Source organism: Pituophis catenifer, unplaced genomic scaffold (genome assembly GCF_029215685.1).
Source record: "Pituophis catenifer annectens isolate HBS135680 unplaced genomic scaffold, rPitCat1.0.hap2 SCAF_8, whole genome shotgun sequence".
Classification (NCBI taxonomy): Eukaryota; Metazoa; Chordata; class Lepidosauria; order Squamata; family Colubridae; genus Pituophis; species Pituophis catenifer.
Genome location: NW_027256888.1, coordinates 44,371,559 through 44,393,019, shown reverse-complemented (window position 1 = coordinate 44,393,019; position 21,461 = coordinate 44,371,559). Strand labels below are relative to the sequence as shown.

General features: G+C 37.4%; 1 protein-coding gene across 4 annotated transcripts in view; it reads left to right on the top strand.

The window, feature by feature from the left end:
* Positions 1–20,173, top strand: part of PRDM5 (PR/SET domain 5) — a 71,668-nt gene extending 51,495 nt beyond the window's left edge. For 3 of the 4 annotated variants that reach the window (XM_070948686.1, XM_070948685.1, XM_070948684.1), the window contains 3 exons: positions 5,495–5,580; positions 10,832–10,936; positions 20,009–20,173. In XM_070948686.1, coding sequence (XP_070804787.1) covers positions 5,495–5,580; positions 10,832–10,936; positions 20,009–20,173 — 356 coding nt within the window. The remainder of the gene's footprint in view (positions 1–5,494; positions 5,581–10,831; positions 10,937–20,008) is intronic. The other variant, XM_070948687.1, reaches the window with a different exon arrangement.
* The last annotated feature ends 1,288 nt before the right edge of the window (positions 20,174–21,461 follow it).

The window sequence follows — 21,461 nt, the reverse complement described above, 5'->3', positions numbered from 1 at the left end:
ACCACGGCCCCCCATTTTCTGTATGCTCCATCTGTCACTGCTGAGTGAATTAAATGCTTTATAACATTATATCAGGAGAGCAATTTGTTTTTTAGTTCAAAATCTGAATGGAGTATGTGTTAGGAGTTATATACCTTCAACTTAGTAGCACCAGAAAAAGAACCCTAAATTTGTACTTATTTAAAGTATTTTTTTTTAAATTAGCATAGTTATTCTTTCATTCATTCATTTATTTAATAATGTTTCTTGGATAAGAACTTACAGAGGAATTCTAGAGGTCGAAGAATGTCAAGCCCTGAGACCTTCTTCACCTCTGTATAATGTGAACTGTGGAGAAGTCTGATACTTCTTTTCAAAGTAACAATCTTTTTCCAGTGTTATTTTTTTACTTTCTTCTTCTTTTTTATGGTAGAAACTGTGGCAAACCCAGCTTTATTTGGCCAGAGATGGAATAATTTCTTCTACTGTAAATTTATTTTGGAGACAAACAGATAGAATTTAAAATCTTACTGCTTCCTTTTTGTAATTGTTTTTTTCTCTTAATTCTCTCTGTATTTCCTTTACAGCATAGCATTTTAGGTGGCTGGCAGTTACAAATACATCAATAAAGGTCTATGCTTATTTATAAGTGATAATATACTATTTAGAAAGGTAGGCTTTCCTTCTTTTTATGGACTTCCACTTCAACGTCTCTCTTCTTTTCTTAACTGCATGTCTCTTTATATAACCTCTTAGTTTAGTACAATGCAAATATTCCATCATTTCATCACAAGTTTTTTTTTTAAAAAAATAACTGATCACTCCTGAATGTTGTTCCCATCCAGGGGTGGGTTCTAATTTTTTTTACTACCGGTTCTGTGGGCGTGGTTTATTTTGTGGGTGTGGCTTGGAGGTCATGTGACTAGGTGGGCATGGCTAGCTGGTCAGAGTCATTTCTGGAAAGTCCTCGCACTTACAACCAGTCCTTGCACTTACAACCCGACTCATTTGTTTGCTTTTAACACTGATCAACTGTAGGACGGCCCTTTGAAGCCCCGCAGCAAGAGTTTAAACAGTTTTTTTCCCTCTAGTCATCAGCTTGGACTCAGGAGACAGCAATAGATTGGGGTGGGACCAAATAAAAGGTAAGAATAACGTGGGTGGGTGGGTGGGTGGGAGGGCGGGGGGGGGGAGAACTGGTTCGGTGACGTCATATCGTCACCGCTACTGGCTCGGCCGAACTGGACCGAACCGGGAAGAACCCACCACTGTTCCCATCTTGTGGTCATCTACATTTCTGTAGCTTTGATATAGTAAGACTAACTCCATTTATCTGGGAGGCTCCAATAAAGAAAAAAATTAGATGTTACTCAGTAGTAGTAGAATTCAGTTCATTTATTTTTTTAAGTTAAGTGAGACACATGGATACAATTGGTTGAAGTAATTAAATTATATAGGGACATCAAGATCATTGCAATGATATTAAACTATGCAGCCAGAAGTACACAATATGTATCATGGCATATCCTGAATGCATGTAGCTCTGAACTGGTTTGAGATAGAAAGTAGAATGTTGGCTATCATGTTAGACTCTAGACCATGGTTGTCTAACCTTTTGGCTTGCCTGAAGAGATTTGAATGAACTGGAATTATGTTGGGGCACATATATAATTGTTATATATAGTTAATGCATATAAATAGCAAATGTTCTTTTATTTATTTGTTTGTTTGTTTGTTTGTTTATATTTTTATTGTATTGTGGGACTAGCTGTTGAGGGCCACATTTGGTCTGTGGGCTGGACAAGAGTATACTGGAGTATACTAACTTGCACCAAAAGACCTTTGTTTGTATGGGCTATTTACATATATTTACCACATTAAAAATTAAAATTGACACATTCACTACCGATACTGCTCCTCGTGATTGTTTGATGGGTATTAATACTATATTGTTTTTCAATCTAGGCTGGAAAACACTTTTGATTTTGCAGGTCACTAGGCGGTCCTTGGGAGATTCCAGGATGCCTAATACCACACTTTAAGAAACACTGACATAAACATCCTTGTGCTTGTGGCATAGTAGCTATAAGTTCTTCACAGATGTTGCTACTTACATAATATTTCAGTTGACTTAATTTGCCACTAGATAAGTGGCCCAAATACCTGTTTCTGTCTTTGCATCATTACACAGCAGAACCAACCAACCAAACCTTTACTGATATCTGAGCAGAAGTTGCGATAGATCTGACATGAAACACATCTTCACATCAGCCCAACTTAATTTATTAAGACCGATTACTCTTTGGATCGCAGCATCTAGAGATGTGTTCGTTTGTTTATTTGTTTGCGTGTATAATTCGTTCATCTTTGTAGGCTGTAATTCACTCTTTTTCATCCCAATCTCAGATTTACTTATCTTACTCACCATCACAACCAATTTATAATATTTACTTTCAATTATTCAGTTATTACACACATAAAGAAAAAAAATCAAAATTATAACCTACCTAATTATTTCTACCAAAAATAATTAAAATAGAGTTTATAAGATGCTTTACCAGTTTACCTCCTGGTGAATGAGGAAGATGTAGATGGTCAGCAGCATTCTCAAAATGAAAACAGCTGGGAAGATGTTAGGAGATAGGGTACAATTCTGGAGAAAAGTCTGACTTATGGGTTGAATTAATTATTACATTTTATAATATTAAGCAGAGCAATATATTTAGACCAGAAGGTTTAAGTTGGTTAAAATCATCATTATTAAAATAGTACACTTTTGGTGAAGATGAATACTGGGGCTAATTATTTTTTTACTGTTTTCAAGAACATTATCTTCAGGTACTGGCCTTCCCATAATATTTACACCCACCAAATAAGTAGCTTAGCTATTGCGATCTGTGTCTCGTTTGTTGTATCTTTGACACAATAGTGCTAGCCCGAGATGGAATATCATCTTATTCATTGTTGCATGACTTTTTGATTAGTTATGTTTTTTGCAATAATATGCATTTTCACTAAGTGGATCACTGAAAGTTCACCAAAAACATGCATGCTTTTAGGTTTAGTTAAGATCTATGCATATATATATATATATATATATTTGTTTTCTCAGGTTTTCGCGGGTGTTTGTATGTAGGTCTTTGGTTATTCGGGTCTTCTCCCACGTAGAATTGGAAGTGTCTTGGCGACGTTTCGACGAAGTCTCATTCGTCATCTTCAGGCTGGTGTTCTCGGCTTCGTGCTTCCAGGAGCAATGTGAGATCTCAGCTGTCTCTTCCTTTTAACTGCTAGTGGGGGTGTGAGCTGATTGGGTGGGGACTTGGCTGTGTTCTGAATGGGTGGAGGTGTGTTCTGATAACATCAACACAGCATTCTGCACAAACCGAAAAATATCCACCATCCTAAGGAACCCCAAAGACAAAATTGAGTTAGAAAATCAAGGAGTATATGAAATCCCATGCACCGCCTGCCCCACTACATACATCGGACAAACCAACAGACGAATAAGTGCACGCATAGAAGAACACAAGAACTCAGTCAGAAAAGAGGAACCAACTTCTTCCCTGGTCCAACACCTTAAAGCCACAGGACATGATATTGACTTTAAAAAGACCAGAACTATCGCCAAAACTGAACACTTTAACAACAGAATAATCAGAGAAGCCATCGAGATAGAAAAACGCCCACACAGCATGAACAAACGAGACGATACCTCCCGCCTACCAGCCATTTGGAAACCCGCCCTTATTGACAAATGAGTCCCTAACACGACAAATGACACCAGACCCACACTCACGAGAGCCACACAGGATGTCACCACCACACATCCACGCAGAAAGCAGACTCAAACCCACACTGATAATGAGCCATGACCAAGGACCAGAAGCCAGACCGCAGCTGCATCATTAGCCACTTTAAACCCCTCCAATCCATACATGAAGCAGACTGACACCCACCATGAAGAGCTCGCACGGCCACAAACACGAAGCCAAACAACAACAACACAGCTCACCAGCTCAAATCCCCCTGCAACTCAGACTAAGCTGAGCACAACCAAGCCCCCACCCAAACAGAACACACCCCCAGCCAATCAGAGCACAACCAACCCCCCATCCAATCAGAGCACAGCCAAGCCCCTAACCAATCAGAACACACCTCCACCCAATCAGAACACAGCCAAGTCCCCACCCAATCAGCTCACACCCCCACTAGCAGTTAAAAGGAAGAGACAGCTGAGATCTCACATTGCTCCTGGAAGCACGAAGCCGAGAACACCAGCCTGAAGATGACGAATGAGACTTCGTCGAAACGTCGCCAAGACACTTCCAATTCTACGTGGGAGAAGACCCGAATAACCAAAGACCTACATATATATATATATATATATATATATATATATATATATATATATATATATATATATATATATATATATATATATATATGTTTTTCTTCTAGCCAGGTTTTCCCTACGTAGCCAAGGTTTTTTTGTAGCTCCAGCTCAGTAGAATCTCATCTACTCGGTTCTGGGCTTTTTTCTTTTCTAACACCTAGCAAGCTCTCACTGCTAGGTGGGAGACCTAAATAGATCCATTTCTAGCTCGATAGCTGTCATCAGTAGGCCACACCCATCTCCTCCCTGTAAAGGCATAGTATCAATTTTCTTACTTCTTCGTAGGGTCTATGTGTGTTTTTCTTCTAGCCAGGTTTTCCCTACGTAGCCAAGGTTTTTTTGTAGCTCCAGCTCAGTAGAATCTCATCTACCGAGTAGATGAGATTCTACTGAGCTGGAGCTACAAAAAAACCATATATATATATATATATATATACACATATATATTATGGTGGTCCGTATACCATTCCAGCAAACACTGCATATCAAAAGCAATAGCATGTATAAAAAAACCTCTACAAATTGAGAACAATAAAAAACATTTAAACCAGTAAAGTTCTTGCTAGAATAAGGATTATTCAAAATTTGTTAAGACAGCATTCTTGTCCTTTGGATTTTGTTTTATTTTTCCAGGAAAATAGCTGCATTGGTCTATTGCAGCAAACACAATTGTGGGCAACTGAACACATGTAGTGCTGCTTATGATTACATGGATAGTTTCTTCAAAGCTTGGGATTCTTCAGCCTCTGGTCTCCCACAATACAAAAGCTGTCCCATGAAAATCATTTCAATATGGTGCAGTTATGCAATGCAAGGTGCATATGTAAATAGTGCCAGTCAGCTGGGTCTTTCCCATGCATTTTACAATGCAGTGTTAACAAGACCTTCTTTGTGAGAACAGTGGCTCACAGAAAGATCAGTCTCTTGGAAAATGCACATGCTGTTTCTACTTTGATGTTCTTTTTCTTCAGGCAACATTAGTCCCAAGTAACAGTTTGAAAACATACAACAATAATGCTGTAGCTAAGCAATTTAGGGCTTCATTACTGCCTATTTGGGCAATCATCTGAAAAGTCCTTTGTATGCCATAAGATATTAACAGACTGATTTTACTGTTTTCAGGTGAACGTCCTTATCAGTGCCCCTATTGTGACAAAGCTTTCAGCAAGAATGATGGATTAAAAATGCACATCCGCACCCATACAAGAGTAAGTAGGAGCATTTAATGATTTTGCTATGATCTGCCACATTAAAAAAAAAAAACTGGGGAAAAGAAAAAGAAAATTATGCTTCTAGGTAGATTGAGAACTGAAACATTTAAACTGAGGATCAATTCATAAAACTGCTCTACTTGAGCGAATGTGAGATCCTTGTTTTATGTAAATACGAAACTGTTGAGATATCAGCATCAGGGGTGAAATGCTACCAGTTAGGACTGGTTTGGAGAATCGGTAGCGATGGCAGCGTAAGGCTCCGCCCACCTGCCCAGTCGCCATTACTTCCTGGTTTTAACCAGGAACTAACCTGTTTTTTACCCTCTGTGCATGCACAGAAGGGTTTGCGTATGCGACGTGCGCGGGACGCATGCACTTCCAAACCAGGGATGGTAAGTAGATTTCACCCCTGATCATCATGTATTTTTTAAATTCAATTTTGTTATCCTGGATGTAGAATAACTGTAATATTGTACTGCTGTGCTTGAATTGTAAATGAGATGTACCGATTAGGTGTGTTGTTTTGTTCATGTATAGATATAATTTGGTCTTTCATCTAAACAAATGATCTGTTTTCCCCAATATTTTCACTGGTATATTGTTTTTGTTTCCCAATCATTGGGGAAATGAAAGGATTTTTTTTTTTTTTACTTTGGCCAAGCAGGAACAAGCAGATAGTTTTTATGGATTTCTTGGAATAGAGACAGTCGTAATAACTTACTGTTGAGTTCTCTAGGTTTTGAGAGCTTAATACCTAGCACTAATACCCATGTTTGTATGCAGATGTTTCATCATGTGCCTCTACAAGGCTTCCTCAGTGCAGCAGTTCAGAAGGGAAGGTTGCCTTGTGCTACTGTAGTCTGCAGGATATCTGAATGTGCTGATGGAGGTGGTACTCTTGATTGGTGATGGAAGGTTTCTGTGGCAGGTCAATCAGTTGATTCATGGGAGTCCTTTTTAAAAAGGAACAAGTTTTTTTTTTAAAAAAATCATAGCTGTATAAATGCAATTCCTGATAGCAGTATAATTTGATTATAAACTTTGAACAGTTGTCATCCTTTCAAGTTTGAATATTATCTCGGAAATTTCTGGCTTTAACACATTCTGCTTATGCTATATATATGCTTGTATGCTAGCCATGCATCTCTGTTAATGGGAGATTCATTTTTCCTTGAAACAGTCTGTGCAAACAATAATGACTGGAAAACATCTGCTGAATTCAGTTACAAGAACTGCTATAATAATTAATATTACCCAGATTAAATATAGAAACTGTTTAAATTGTTTAGGCCTTTTTCTGTCATGGTAACAGTATTGAAAACTGATTTCTATCTGCTGCTACACCCTTTTAAATGAGGAAAGTTAAATGAAACAAACCATCAAGGTAACAACTTAGGCCATCAAATTCATCTCAATATGCAAAACTGTAAATGAGTAACAATTTGGCTGGGTATACTACACAATATACTATATACGTATTCAAATGCTCATACAACTATTCACAGGTGCACATACTCTCCTATCTCATATACCATGCAATATACTTCACCATTACGCACAAGATGCAGGGTTTTCTACTAGGTGTAATGCCAATAATACTAGAAAATTTGATGGTGGATAGTGCCTGTTTGCACCATTTGCCATGGGCTACATTTCTACATTGAATTTGGATCTTGACTGAAAATTGGGGCAGCAGCTTAAAAAGGCAAAGCCACATTCTCCAGAAAACAAAGCAAGATAAAACACAGGATGGAATTGATCTTCTACATGATGCTACTCCAATAGCGTCAAGAAGCAGCGCTGCACACACTGATTTATCACATAATGGCCATTGACAAAATTATGAAGAGCATGAATTTTGCTTTTTAATGAACAAACTGGTTGTTGTTGTTGTTGTTGTTGTTGTTGTTGTTGTTGTTATTAAAACCCCTTACCCATAAAATTAACCAGTTAAAAATTTTAAGCCAGCCCGGCTTGCTGAAATAGAAAAGTCTTCAGGGCCCAGTGGAAAGTACGGAGGTCCGGGATCAGTCGTATCCCTGGGGGTAGCTCATTCCAGAGGGCAGGTGCTCCCACAGAGAAGTCTCTCCCCCTGGGGGCCACCAGTCAACATTGTTTAACCGACGGCACCCTGAGGAGACCCTCTCTGTGGGAGCGTATTGGCTGGTGGGAGGTTATCGGTGGCAGAAGGTGGTCTCGTAGATACCCAGGCCCAAAGCCATGGAGCGCTTTAAAGATGAGAACCAATACCTTGAAGCGCACCAGGAAGTCCACCGGAAGCCAGTGCAGCTTGCGCAGGAGAGGTGTTACATGGGAGCACCACGTCGCCCCCACAATCACCCATGCAGCCGCATTCTGGACCAGTTGGAGCCTCCGGGTGCTCTTCAAGGGGAGCCCCATGTAAAGAGCATTACAGTAGTCCAGGTGGGAAGTAATGAGGGCATGAGCGACCGTGCATAAGGAGTCCCAATCCAGAAAGAGGCGCAACTGGTGTATCAGGCAAACCTGATAAAAAGCCCCCTGGCCACGGCCGTCATATGCTCTTCTAAAGACAGCCGTGCATCCAGGAGGATGCCCAAGTTACGAGCCCTCTCCATGGGGGCCAATGACTCGTCCCCAATAGCCAGCGATGGCACCAGCTGGCTATATCGGGACACCGGCAACCACAGCCACTCGGTCCTGGAAGGGTTGAGTCGGAGCCTGTTCCTCCCCATCCAGACCCACAAGGCTTCTAGGCACCGGGACATCACTTCAAGGGCATCATTGGGGTGGTCTGGGGTGGAGATGTATAGCTGAGTGTCATCAGCATACAGATGGCACTGCACCCCAAAACCACGGATGATCTCACCCAGCGGCTTCACATAAATGTTGTCAACAGGAGAGGCGAGAGGCGACCCTTGCAGCACCCCACAAACAAGGTGCCTTGAGGTCGACCTCTGCCCCCCCCCGCCAACACAGACTGCGACCGGTCGGAGAGATAGGAGGAGAACCACCATAAAATGGTGCCTCCCACTCCCAACCCCTCCAGCCAGCGCAGCATGATACCATGGTCAATGGTATCAAAAGCCGCTGAGAGGTCTAATAGGACCAGAACAGAGGAGCAGCCCCTGTCCCGAGCCCTCCAGAGATCAACCAATGCGACCAATGCCGTTTTCGTGCTGTACCCAGGCCTGAAGCCGGACTGAAACGGATCTAGATAGACAGTTTCATCCAGGTACTGTGGGAGCTGTTGCGCCACCACACTCTCAACAACCTTCGCCACAACATGCTTTACATGTTGCGTTTACAACATGCTTTACCTGCTGGACAGATGAAATTAACATGATCAGACCACCCACCACCAATATCTAATGATATTAGATTAAATATGTCATCCAGAGTGCATTAGTTTAATAGCTAAATAGTAATCCATGGACAAGAAAAAGAACATTTTACAATATCTTCTGATTTAAAGATAGATTATGGTCACTGTTTTTAGTAATGCTGTGGGTTGAAGTCAGTTATATATTTTGAGGTCTAATTTTACAGATTAAAAGTTCAGTTGGTTATAATATTTTTTCCCCATCTACTAATACTTTTCCCCATGCATTAGACTTTCCAGTCTTCCCAGCTAAAAATAAAACTGTCACCAGAATTTTTTCTGGATCTTTTATTGCCACTAAATGTTAAAGTTCAAGGAAGAATTTAGGGATATCTTGAACATTTTGATAGCACACTTTTTAACGGACAATGGGAAAAACAGTGACCTCATAAATCAGAGAGAAGAAATCGAAAGAAATTTAAGAAGTTAAAGAGGTGCAGAAAGTATTCTCAAGCAATCAACCATCCCTAGGATTGCATATCACTCTTAGATCCCCTTACCTAAACCTTGAGATTGCTAGGTGAGCAGGAGTTGGGAAGGAACATTCTTTGTGGAGGGCTCGGATGTCGAACCCGGACTTGTCATTTTTCCAGCTGACAAGCTCAACGTCTTTAACCACTGAGCCATCAATGTCCATATTTACAAGAGTAAATTACTTACTTATAATGCACTCTGCAATCATTATTTTATTCAAGGACTTTCTTCTACAAATGTTATTTCTTTTGACCTGGTAAATCATTATTGAGAATAAACCTAACACCATCTTTGAATGACAACACAGGAACCCTAAATTAAATATTTGTGATGATCAGCAATTACAAAGATATGATTTTTCTATACAATATTTATATTTATTCATTTTCCGATATGAAACTATTTTGGTTTATTTTCAACTTTCCACTGAACATCACATGCATATAGTAAAATGGATTTTCAGAGGGTTTATAAAGAATGCGGTTTTTATAAAGTACAATGTAAAACAAATTAAGGGTGTGTTGTGAATTCCTGTTTTTCATATGCTGAGACATATACTTCTGTAAAAATTACAAGAGGCTGACATGGAATATTTTTTCAATTCATAGTCACACACAAAAGAACTCACTGACGTAAATATTTAAATGTCAGGAGCCACAAGTTTCCTGATTAAGAGCTCTATTATGTTTGTTCCTTAAAAAAAAATTTTTTTTAAACACACAAAAGTGGATAAACATTTCACAGGAAGGCTGACCATGCAAAGGAGTTCCACTCGCAAGACTCATTGGAGATCACAAGGGGGTAATTTTAATGCTCTGTGTATTAATGGTTCTTTTTATTGTGTACTTGATGAATTTAAAGCAGCATTAGACATCATGGAGTGATTTTTCTCCATGATATTTCAATTATTATTATTTGCATAAGGCTATCTGCAGTCTGAAAGACTTTCCACAATTCCTTTTCACTGTGCAAGCACTGATATTTGCCTTTTAAATATGTATTTGAGGAAGGTATTTGTGATTCTTAGTCTTATGGCTAAGAAGATTAAAAATGGCTTTGATCAAAATGTCTCTGTAATATGTTGTAAATCAAGCTTCCTAAGATGTCATGTTATTTAGTTGTTTGTAGCAGGGGTTATGAAAAACAGACATAGATCCTTCCCCTCAAAACACTGCTTCTAAAAGGCTGGGAAAAATAATACCTCTATATTAAAGCGGAAGGTGCCAGCCCACAATTTTCCCACCCACTTTCAGTTCATCTTTCAAAAATTATTTTAACTAGCTTTGTTCTGACATATGTCTCTTGGAGCTGAGATATAAAGATGCATGACCCTGTGTGAAATTCTGTCTGTTAACAGCTTGTGTTCTGCATTGGCTCACTTCCACTCCATCTCTTGTTCCTGTGTTACAGGAAAAGCCTTACCAGTGCTCTGAGTGCAACAAGGCTTTCAGTCAGAAACGCGGCCTGGACGAACACATGAGGACACACACAGGAGAGAAGCCATTCCAATGTGATGTGGGTTAAGTTTCCTTTTGATATACTTATGTTTAATTTACAAATGAATCCCAAAGAGATTTCCCTTCAAATTTTGGTCCTAAACATACTGACTTCTTAATTGTAAAGCATTAGGATTTTCTTCTGCCAAATATTTCACTGCAACTGTAGCATTTGATATTGTTCCATAAACTGATTTTGCAGTCCTTTTTGATCAGCTAATTCATCATTAAGAGGTTAATTATGTTAGCTCAAGGTTTGTTTGTTTTTGTTATGCTATGGACAGTCTGCTACATATAGTATACTTATTTTATGGCAATCTTCCCTAAAATATTGTTTACGCCATAGTAAATGGAATTTGGATAGTTTAGTTTATTTGAAACAGATCTCCCTTTGTACTGAATATAAATTGCAGCAGAAGAGTTGGGTGAATCTGAACAGATAGATATGAAATATATAGTAGTATTCTTGTGTTTGTCCATTCAGAACATTTATTGGTTCTTGTTGGCCTTGCTCCCAGGTAAGTGTGTACAGGGCTGGACTTGTATAACTTATTTGAAAGAACTTGAACAGCTCTACTCTTATCAGTTGTTTTATCAGAGATTTTAAAAACTTGAATAAAAACTTTCATTCTCAAACATTCATATTATTACCATATCTATTTATATCGTGTGTGTATGCTGCTTTATTATCTTGGAGCATTTTTAATTGATAATCTTTTGTAGCAAAAAATAACAGTATTCTTTGATGTTTTACAGATATTATGATGGGCCACTTTATTAACATAATTTCTAGCTAATAGATGATAGATAGATAGATAGATAGATAGATAGATAGATAGATAGATAGATAGATAGAATACATGATAGACTTAGTTCTTAATCTTAGTGTTATTTAAAAAACAAAATAAGTGGAAGCCAGCCCCACCTTAATTTTTTTTTTTTTTAAATTTGATTTATATGCCGCCCTTCTCCGGAGGCTCAGGGCGGCTTACAATGCGTTAAGCAATAGCCTTCATACTTTTGTATATTTATACAAAGTCAGTTTATTGCCCCCACAAACTGGGTCTTCATTTCACCTACTTAGAAAGGATGAAAGGCTGAGTCAACCTTGAGCCTTGGAGAGATTCGAACCAGCAGTAAATTGCAGGCAGCTGTGTTAATAACAGGGTGCTTAGACCACTGTACTATCAAGGCTCTGTTACAGCACCAATATATTTGTATGCATTTTAAATAACGCATACAAATAAATAATTTATAAATAAATAAATTATATAATTATAAATAAATAAATTGAAAATAAATCGTTTTTTTGACATTTCCTTATGAATGGTATACATATAAAGGAGAAGACTTTCCTTCTGCATCCTGTTCAGTTCTTACTTTCTGAGGAAACCATTTTTCCTTTCGCAAAAGCACTATCCAGAGCATGAGGGAGTCCTCAGGAATTAAATGTACATAAAGGTACATATGTTTTATACCATTAATTTGGCTCGTTACATTGTCTGCTTTTTTATGTTAGAATAGAGCTGAAAACTGGGTATCTATCATCTGTAAAAATCCTGCACACGAGTTAAAGAAAGTCACTACAAAGCACTGTAGCTCACATGCTTTTACTAAAATTATTATTCATTATAAATAAAGTTCCATGAAATATTGTATCAAAGAAAATATTTTGAACCTCTGTTCCCACAACATGTTTAAGAGGGTCAAGAAGGGGAAGGTAAGCATTTTAAACAAACTTCAAGGAGGTATTGGGCTCAGTTGGGTACTTTGAGAATACTAGCTTTAACCTAAAGAGGCTAATCCCATAGAGAATTAAATTAACCTCATTCAGGGAGTGGCTGACTGCGGGGTTTACAGACCTTTATCCAAATAAGAGGCATCTGCAGTGTGTGCTGCTTTTATCAAAACAATGTTACAATGCAAGCTCTTGCATTGTATGCTCTTGCATATACTTTTACATTATATCTGTATAGGATATCACAATGCACACATGAAGTAGTGAAATTTAAACTACTCCAACTCTGGGTTCATCATTCTCTTCCCCAATTTTCCCCACTTCAACCCCCGCAGATGCTTCTGACCAAATCAATGCAAATGGCCTATCAGAAAGGTTTCCTTAAGGTAATGACCAAGAATCAATATATATTTACAGAACTTATCTTTCAAATATAAATAATAATTCAGAGAGCAACCAGTCATAATTCGTGCCTTCCACACTTCAATTCTGATTAAGGTTGCCACCCAGAAAAGAAACTACAATTGAAATATGATCAACTGCACTGTTACTTTATTTAATGACAATAAAATACCAGCACATAAAATATATATTGTTTGTTTGTTCTTTGAAATGAGCTGGTTTATAAATCTTCATTTTCAGATTATTTGTAAAACCTATGTCATTTTCCCTAAGTAATTTTTGTAAAGGTTAGTTTAATTACATGTATAATTACATGTATGAAGTCTGTAAACATGCCAGGGATATATATTTGGAAAAATGTTTGGGAGATTGAATCATGTATTGGTTTTTTTAAACCTTGTTTTCTTCTGGCTGAGCAGGAAATTACTGTCAAGCTGTGTCCATGAAAAAGCTTGTAAAAAGACCTTTTCTAGAAAGCAGAATTTTAGAAAATATTTGAACATACTGGGTTTCTCGTTTTTTTCCTTACTTTGAATAATCTAAGGATAATATAATTCTATTATTTCCTAAATCCAATTATGATCACTAAATTACTCAATCTTTTAGGCCCATGATATGCTTGATATTATATGGAAGTCATAATAATAGTGACAAAGTAAATATTGTGTCACACACAAACCCAAAGTGAAGAAAACTAGGGTTTTTTTAAAGGGAGGAGATAGGCTTGTTATGCATATAGAAGTTAGAAGTAGGTCAGATTACAAATATCTTAGCTTTTAAAAAATATATTATGTTGAATATTTTAAAAAGAAGAGTAAAAGTTAATACAAACAAAAATAACGTAGAAAGAAAAACAAGAAGTAGAATAAAAATAGGAAAGAAATAAGATATAAAGAAGTAGCTTCTATTCTTTGTTACAACAGTAGCTATATAGGAAGATACTGGAAGTAGATGACCATTTTATTGACACTAACAAAGGCATCATTTCATATTGTCCAGGAAAAGGCAATAGTAAGCCTCACTTGCATTTTATTAAGAAAACCATATGAATAGACAACACAAGAAGCCTGATGATATGGTACTCAATTATGAATCATTCATCTCAGCTGACACTCAACATGCTACTCAGGAATAGCTGAGGAATTTTTGGAGTACTAATGACATGACTAGATTAGGGACATCTATTTTCTGGTTGTGGCCTTGCATGAAAATAAAACAGTCTTTCATTGACCAAAACAATATATCCATACATATACAACACCCGATAAGAATACACAGATAGCAAATTAATTATATTATTGGTAGAATTATGTGGAAGATTTCAGTTATAAGAATAAAGACATGGCCGAAGGCTATGTCAGCCTTGCAAAATAGACCAAATCAGAAAACTAGCTTCACAGGAAGATCAGAACTTTTATTGAGAGGCTATAGTAGCAGAATCTTGCAAGCTTATCCATGGTTCTCTTCCCCACTTCTTATATCCCATGGAATGTGGGGAAGCCAATCCATTTCTCATATTTTTTCACGTTATATTTAATATATTTTCAGCATCTGATTTTTTTTCCTATTGGTTTCAGGAAGTTTTCTCTGACCTCTCTCTATGGTTCCATACAGACTGGCTGTGGAACAGATCAGAGACTGTTCATGTTCAGGTTTCAAGTTAAGCTAAAACAGAATAGAAAGCAAACCATTTTTTTTGCAATATGATCTTGAGGATATATGCACTACAGTATTTTTAATGAGTATATCAGGAAACACCTTTGGAGAGATCCCTGGTACTATTGGTGTTTGGTGGTTTTCTTGCAGACATTTCATTACCAAATCAGGTAACATGACCAGTGCTAGAAGCGGTAGGATTTCTCTTATTTTTATATACCAGTGGCTTGCCCTGTCAGTGTGAGTGGAATGTTCTTGGTGGCTCCTTGATTAGGTTTTTTAATGGTTAGTTTGTTTGTCTTTGTTGGTAATTCCTTGATTGAGATATTGTTTGCTTTTTGATTGTAGGTCTAGTGTTAATCATGGCTTACATGGGTGTTGATTGCTGGTGAGGAGGTGTTTTGGCCTTTTTGTTTCCTTTTTAATACTTTAATCATCTTTGTTTCATGGTATGTAGATATTGTTTACCTCTATGTATCTGTTGATGCCTGCTTTGTCTCAATGCCAGGAATGCCTCCAAGAATTCTTTGGCATTTTTGGATTTGGCTTAATCTAGGATGCTCACAGTTTCCAGTTGAAACTATGGCGGATTTTGTCCATGTGTTGAAAAATTAAGGAGTTAATTAATTAACAGAGCACTAAGGACCTCACAGTTCAATGCTGAGCTACAAATATTCTCTTCTATCAGTATCATTTTCTGATTCAGTTCTGAGTCTCATTGGAACTAGAGGAACAAAAAGAACTGTGAAATGAAATTAAAGTTATTTAAGATGAATATGAAAAAATACTATTAAACAGCAAGAAAAAGAAGAAAGCAAACTGGATGCCAGCTCAAACTGTGGAAATTATAAAGAAGAAAAGAAAAGACAATGACAGAGATCTCAGGAATGAATATAACAAAGCATTTCAGAGAGCTGTTAGAGCAAGAAGCAGTATCATCAAAACTGTTGGCTATGATGCATTGTTTCATCCAACATAAAGTTAAAAACATGAGTTTTAGTAGTGTATACCATGTTTCCCCGAAAATAAGACTCTGTCTTATATATTTTTTAATCCTGAAATAAGCGCTTGGCCTTATTGCCATGCACTCAATAGCCCGATTGGGCTTATTATCAGGGGATGTCTTATTTTGGGGAAAACAGGGTAGATTTTACAGGCTCTTTATGGGCTATGGCTGTTTTTATGCTGCTTTTTTTGTTTGTCTTAACCTTGGCAAAGTTTATTTATTTGCAAGTTTTTGAAATGTTACAATCATAACATATTAAGAAGAATTTATCACTCAGTAAGAAATAGGTGCCTCTGCAAAGAGTTTATTCTTTATGTTTTGAAAAGATAATGCATTATTGTTAAACTGTCATCACTGTGTGATTGAAAGTCATTAAAGACTGCTTACTAGTAGCAGAATTTGCCATAACCCATCTGTTGAATGGCACTCTTAAAAATGATTTCCAGTAAAATAAATGAGGCATCTTTTATACATATATATGCAAATATGATTGTCTATAGTATTTACTGCATTTTGTATATTTATTTGTAGGAGTTGTAGTTTCATGATTTTAATGAAAGGAAAATTTAAGAGTTTCCATTTAGGTGTTTAATCACCTAGGTGGCCTAATGGTTGACATGGTACATTCGACTATATTGAGAGTATCAACAGTGGGAAGATGACACATTCTTAATATTTGACAGATTAATATATGTCCTGTTCCTGAATCTATACATAATTGAAGGTGATATATATTGGTCTGTCATCCATCATTGAATTAATTTTTTTAAGCATTAGATTCTCCCATGCCATGTAGCATATCTCTACATCAAGGGATCTCCAACCTTTTTGGTTTTGAGTGGCTACTTCAACGTCTTCCCATGTGATGTTTAGAGTCTTTTAAGTCTTCTATGAATGTTCTTCATCATGTATTTCAAGGGCATCCTCTTGGTCCTTTGGCATCTGGGGGTTCCATCTCATTGCCATCTTGGGGATTTGATTGTTCTCCATGCAGAGATTATGATGTGTGAGTTGGAGTCTTCTGCCTGTGAGAATGTTATGTAAACTGCAGGAAAAACTCTTGGAGAACTTCTTCATTAGCAATTTGATCAAAATAGTGAAATTTAGGATTTGGTGAAGGTATCTTTGTTGAAAGACGTCAAGTCTCTTGGAAGACTAATGCCTTCCAAGTCTCACTGGTATAAATGGCTATTGACATCACTATAGAAGCAAATGGGAGTTTAAGTTTCAGTGATATAGATGATGAGGATAAGGTATTATTCACAGCTATCAATCTGTCCCTGTAAAATTATAACTGCTATAGCAGACTTCCTCAATTTTTTTGGCTTTGTGGACCAGCAAGGGGGAGAGGGGATGGTTCCGCATGTGTGGCAGGTAAGCACACATGTGTGTGCAGCTCCATTTGTGCAAGCAGCAGGCACGCCCACATGCTGCTCATACAAATGGACCTCACTGACATTTCTATGGCCCAGTTCCGAAAGGCTCAAGGTCCAGTAGTTGGGAACCCCTGAGCTACAGAATCAGCAATAAAAATCCCAATGAATTAAATAATACAATAATTGCTTTTGAGGTTGGCTAATGAAATCACATCTGTATTTGTATTTATGTTTCAGACATAGATAGAACAGCAAATTACATTATGCGAAATTGCATAATGCAATGCAGCAAATGTGCATTGCAGAACTGCCTTAATATTTATACATTTATGTTTATACCAGCAGTCCTTCATTTACAACCACAATTAAGCCCGTAATTATGGTTGTAAGTGATTGTGGTCATTAAGCGAGACATCCATATGATTGCCTTGCTGAATGACCACAGTCCTGGCTCTATTTGTTTGATTATTAAGTGACCATGTGGGTCATTAAGCTGAGCATGGGGTGCCTCAGAGGATGACAGAGGCCCTGGGAAGCCTGGTGCAGGCCCACGCTCTCACTTTAACATCTCTGAGGTATCCTTTGCATAGCTTGTTTTTCACTGGTTCCCACATTTTGGGATCTCCTCCTCACACTATCATGCCTTGTTCTACTGGCCTATTCCAAAGATTGCTTTTTCAAAAGAGCACCCAGCAAATGCAACATGCAGCCTTCCTGCAGAAGCCATCTTGAGCCATTCTGGAAGTGGGCATCATTCTCAAATCTTTTAGAGGAGAGATTGTGAGAATGATATCCACCTCCGCAATGGCCCAAAGCAGCCTCTATAAAAGGCCATGAATCATATTGATTGATTTTCTTTAGGAAAGGCGACTTCCAAAAATTGCCTTTTTGAAAAAGAATCAGGTAATTCACCATGAGGCCTTTCTATATGGAAGCTGTTTCTTTCTATCCATTTTGTATAGAAAGGCTGTGCAGCACATTGATTCTCTTTCAGAAAAAACAATCTTTGGAAGAGGTAAGTGAAGCAAGGCATGACAGGGCAGAGAGGAGGCCCAAGCGTGTGTATCTTAGCTGGTTTGAAGGCCCAAGTCCTGTGAGGATCCATCCAGGCATGAATCAGGCCCTAAGAGACGCAGAGGGGCAGATTGGAGGGGCAAGTGGGGCCAGTTACAGTGTCTCTGTGGTCAGCCAAGCATTTGAATTGTGATCATGTGATTGTGGGGGCATTGCAATGACCATAAACACATGCAGGTCATAACTTCTTTCATTCAGCACCATCATAATTTTGAATAGTCGCTGAATGAATGGTCATAAATTGAGGACTACCTGTGTGCTAGAAACAAGTGCCTCTTGTTTCTAGAATCTATATCTTGGCATCCAGTGTTATGTACAACTTTTTAATTTTTTTAAACCAAGTTCTTAATTTTAGGTTCAGTCAATATGTTAACAGTACTTCTACCTCACTACTTCTATATCATGTGAAAATCTTTTTAATCTCAAAAGATAGTAGGATAAAGTATGGAATTAAACTAATTAAACCATAGAATCACCGTGATTAATTGAACTAATTATTTTCATGCTTGAAAGTTTCCCAGATCAGTTCTTGATCATGAATGGGGGTTTCGTCATCCAGAATGATCACAACTAGCACACAAGATGGATTTGTGGGGAGGTCCTTCGGCATGGCTGCTGCCTGCTCATTTAAGCAGGAACTGAGAGTCCAAGAACATTCTCAAATTGCACCCCCAAAGAAATGTTTTCCCAACGAGAACTAAAAAATAGAAAATGCTTTATCCAGGAGCCCCATCCCCCACCAAATCCACAGGCACTTGGTCTTGCTGGGGTTAAACCACAGTTTGTTTTTTTCTCATCCAGCCTCTGAAGACCTTCAGACAGAAGGGAAAGATCTTGATGGCACCTTCAAAATCAAGTTATGTTTATAGTCTATATTTTCATGTCAGAAAAAGGTTTCCTTCCTTCTTTAGCAATGGGAGTAGACATTTATCTTCAGTTCCTTGCATGAAATTTTTGGTTAACATAAATTAAAATGTGAATTACTAGCTGTAAGACTTCAGTAAAACAGGTTTCCTTTTCCAGAAATTTATAAAACCAGATTAATTTAGAATATGTTTGTAATTACAGACTCTTGGTTTTTTCTATGTTTTTATTTGTTGTGTTTCAGTATTTTTTTTTCTTTTTTGAATTGTGAATTGTTCATTTTTATTTTATGTATATTTGTTTGGCAATGGACTGTCTTGTCACTGCGTTATTTTATTTACCAGCTGAGCTCATTATTTCTGGACTATCTGACCCTCCGTAGCTTGCCAAGAATTGTTATCAGTAAGCTACGTGTTTCCGCATCCACCCACATTCCTTCACTTGCTTCTCACCTTCTCTTTCCTTTGTTCTCCTGCCAGCAAGGTCCGTCTTGGACCGGCAGGAGAATTATTTTCAAAAATGTAACAATTAACTTTTCTTAGTTAGTGAGGTGTTTTATTTTCTTTATAACAAATAAATGAGTTTTATTAGAAACCTTACTCGCGTTTCTTTTCAGATTATTGACAACTTGGATTAAGCCATCTCCTCTAAACCAGGGTAATTAGTCCCAGAGCCAAACATGGGATTAATAAATGCCCTGACATGTCTTGTATAATGTAATTAATTAAATCAAATGTATTTGTAAAAGTTGCAGTTTGCATCAGTTTAGCTAGCAATCCTTAGATGATTATGGGAAAAAAAACAATGTTTCAATTTCACAAATGACATAGAAGATGTCGTTTGATTTATTCAAGGTTATTCATAATATTTGGTGCTAGGAGACCTATATATGAGTTGTTTAAAAAGGTCTTTAGGCAATTAATGACCTTTCTTTCTTTCTTTCTTTCTTTTTTTTTTTTTGCCCCTGCATTTTAGGTTTGTGATTTGTCATTCAGCCTCAAGAAAATGCTGATCCGGCACAAGTTGACTCACAATCCCAATCGGCCCATGGCTGAATGCCAGCTATGCCACAAAAAGTTTACAAGAAATGACTACCTCAAAGTACACATGGAAAATGTCCATGGGGAAACTGACAGCTAATTTTGGCTTAAAGTGTGTAGTGCTTTCGATGCTTCTAACTCCAGAGTTCAGTCAGATGAGTAAATACACAATGCAGACTGTATATTTTAAAAAGTGTTCATGTAGACACTTCTTTTCTTGGGTTTTCTATTCAAAGTAAAAGTGTTATATGATCAGTGAGGTAGGAATGAAAATAATTCATGTCATGGTGAATCAAAACATTATTTCAATTGGGAAGTTTATTACTAAAATATGTTATAATTCTATCATAATTAATATTTTTTACTCTATTTCCATATAGTAAAACTTTAATTCAGTCATAGGCATATGGGCTTAGAGTAAGGTCAATTACTTTCGATATGTAGCATTTAGCTACATTTCTCAGTAGAATTATTTTTTTAGCTATACATGCAGGAAGGAATGGTATAGCTTTAATAATTATTGTTGAGTAAAGAAAAGCTTATTTCCCATGATCTCATCCATTCCACATTCATTCTGTGGAAAAAGCAACAGGCTTTTATTGAAAGCACAGGGTTTTCAGCATGACATGGTTTTTGAAAGATGACAGACAACTTAAGGTTAAGACAAATGCATATCCGTTAGAAAATTTGTTAGCACTGCTCTGTTTGGCCTCCTACTTTCCTAAAAGGGAAAGGTTGTGATATACAAAAGTCTGAACTGTGTTTATAGATGCCCCATTGGAAGCACCTGCAAACCATTCTTTCTTTGGCCACTTAGTATCCATACCAAAGATTAAAATTATGAGATGATCATGATCAACCAAACCAAGATGCAGTATCTCCAGGGTTGGCTGCTGCAAAGTGCTCCTGTTTTTTTGCTCATGCTTTATTCTGTTTAAGGGAACCAGGACACAGATTTAGTTCTTTGTCCTGATTCTGGTATAAATTCACTGGAAAACCCTAAACTAGCTTTTCTCAGTTTGGCACTCTCAAACTAGTTGGATTAAAGTAGGTAATGTTCTTGGCTATGGATTCTGGGAATTGTAGTCTAATACATCAAAAAATTCAGAATAAGAATGAGTCTTCTAAACATTTCCCCATTAGAATTATTCCTGTTCAGCGAGGCTTTTTAAATGGCCTGGATTGATTGATTGACTGCAGACATTTCAGAAGTATAAAACTGGACCTGTTTTATTAAATTTGATTTCAAAATTTTACTTTGGGCATTGGGTGCAAATGTACTATTTGTGTGAAATTCTTTAGAGCAGACACATGTATTTCAGGAAAAGGACAGATATAAGATCCTGGAAAAAGATGCAGCTGCTTTAAATAGTTGAAGATAACATTTT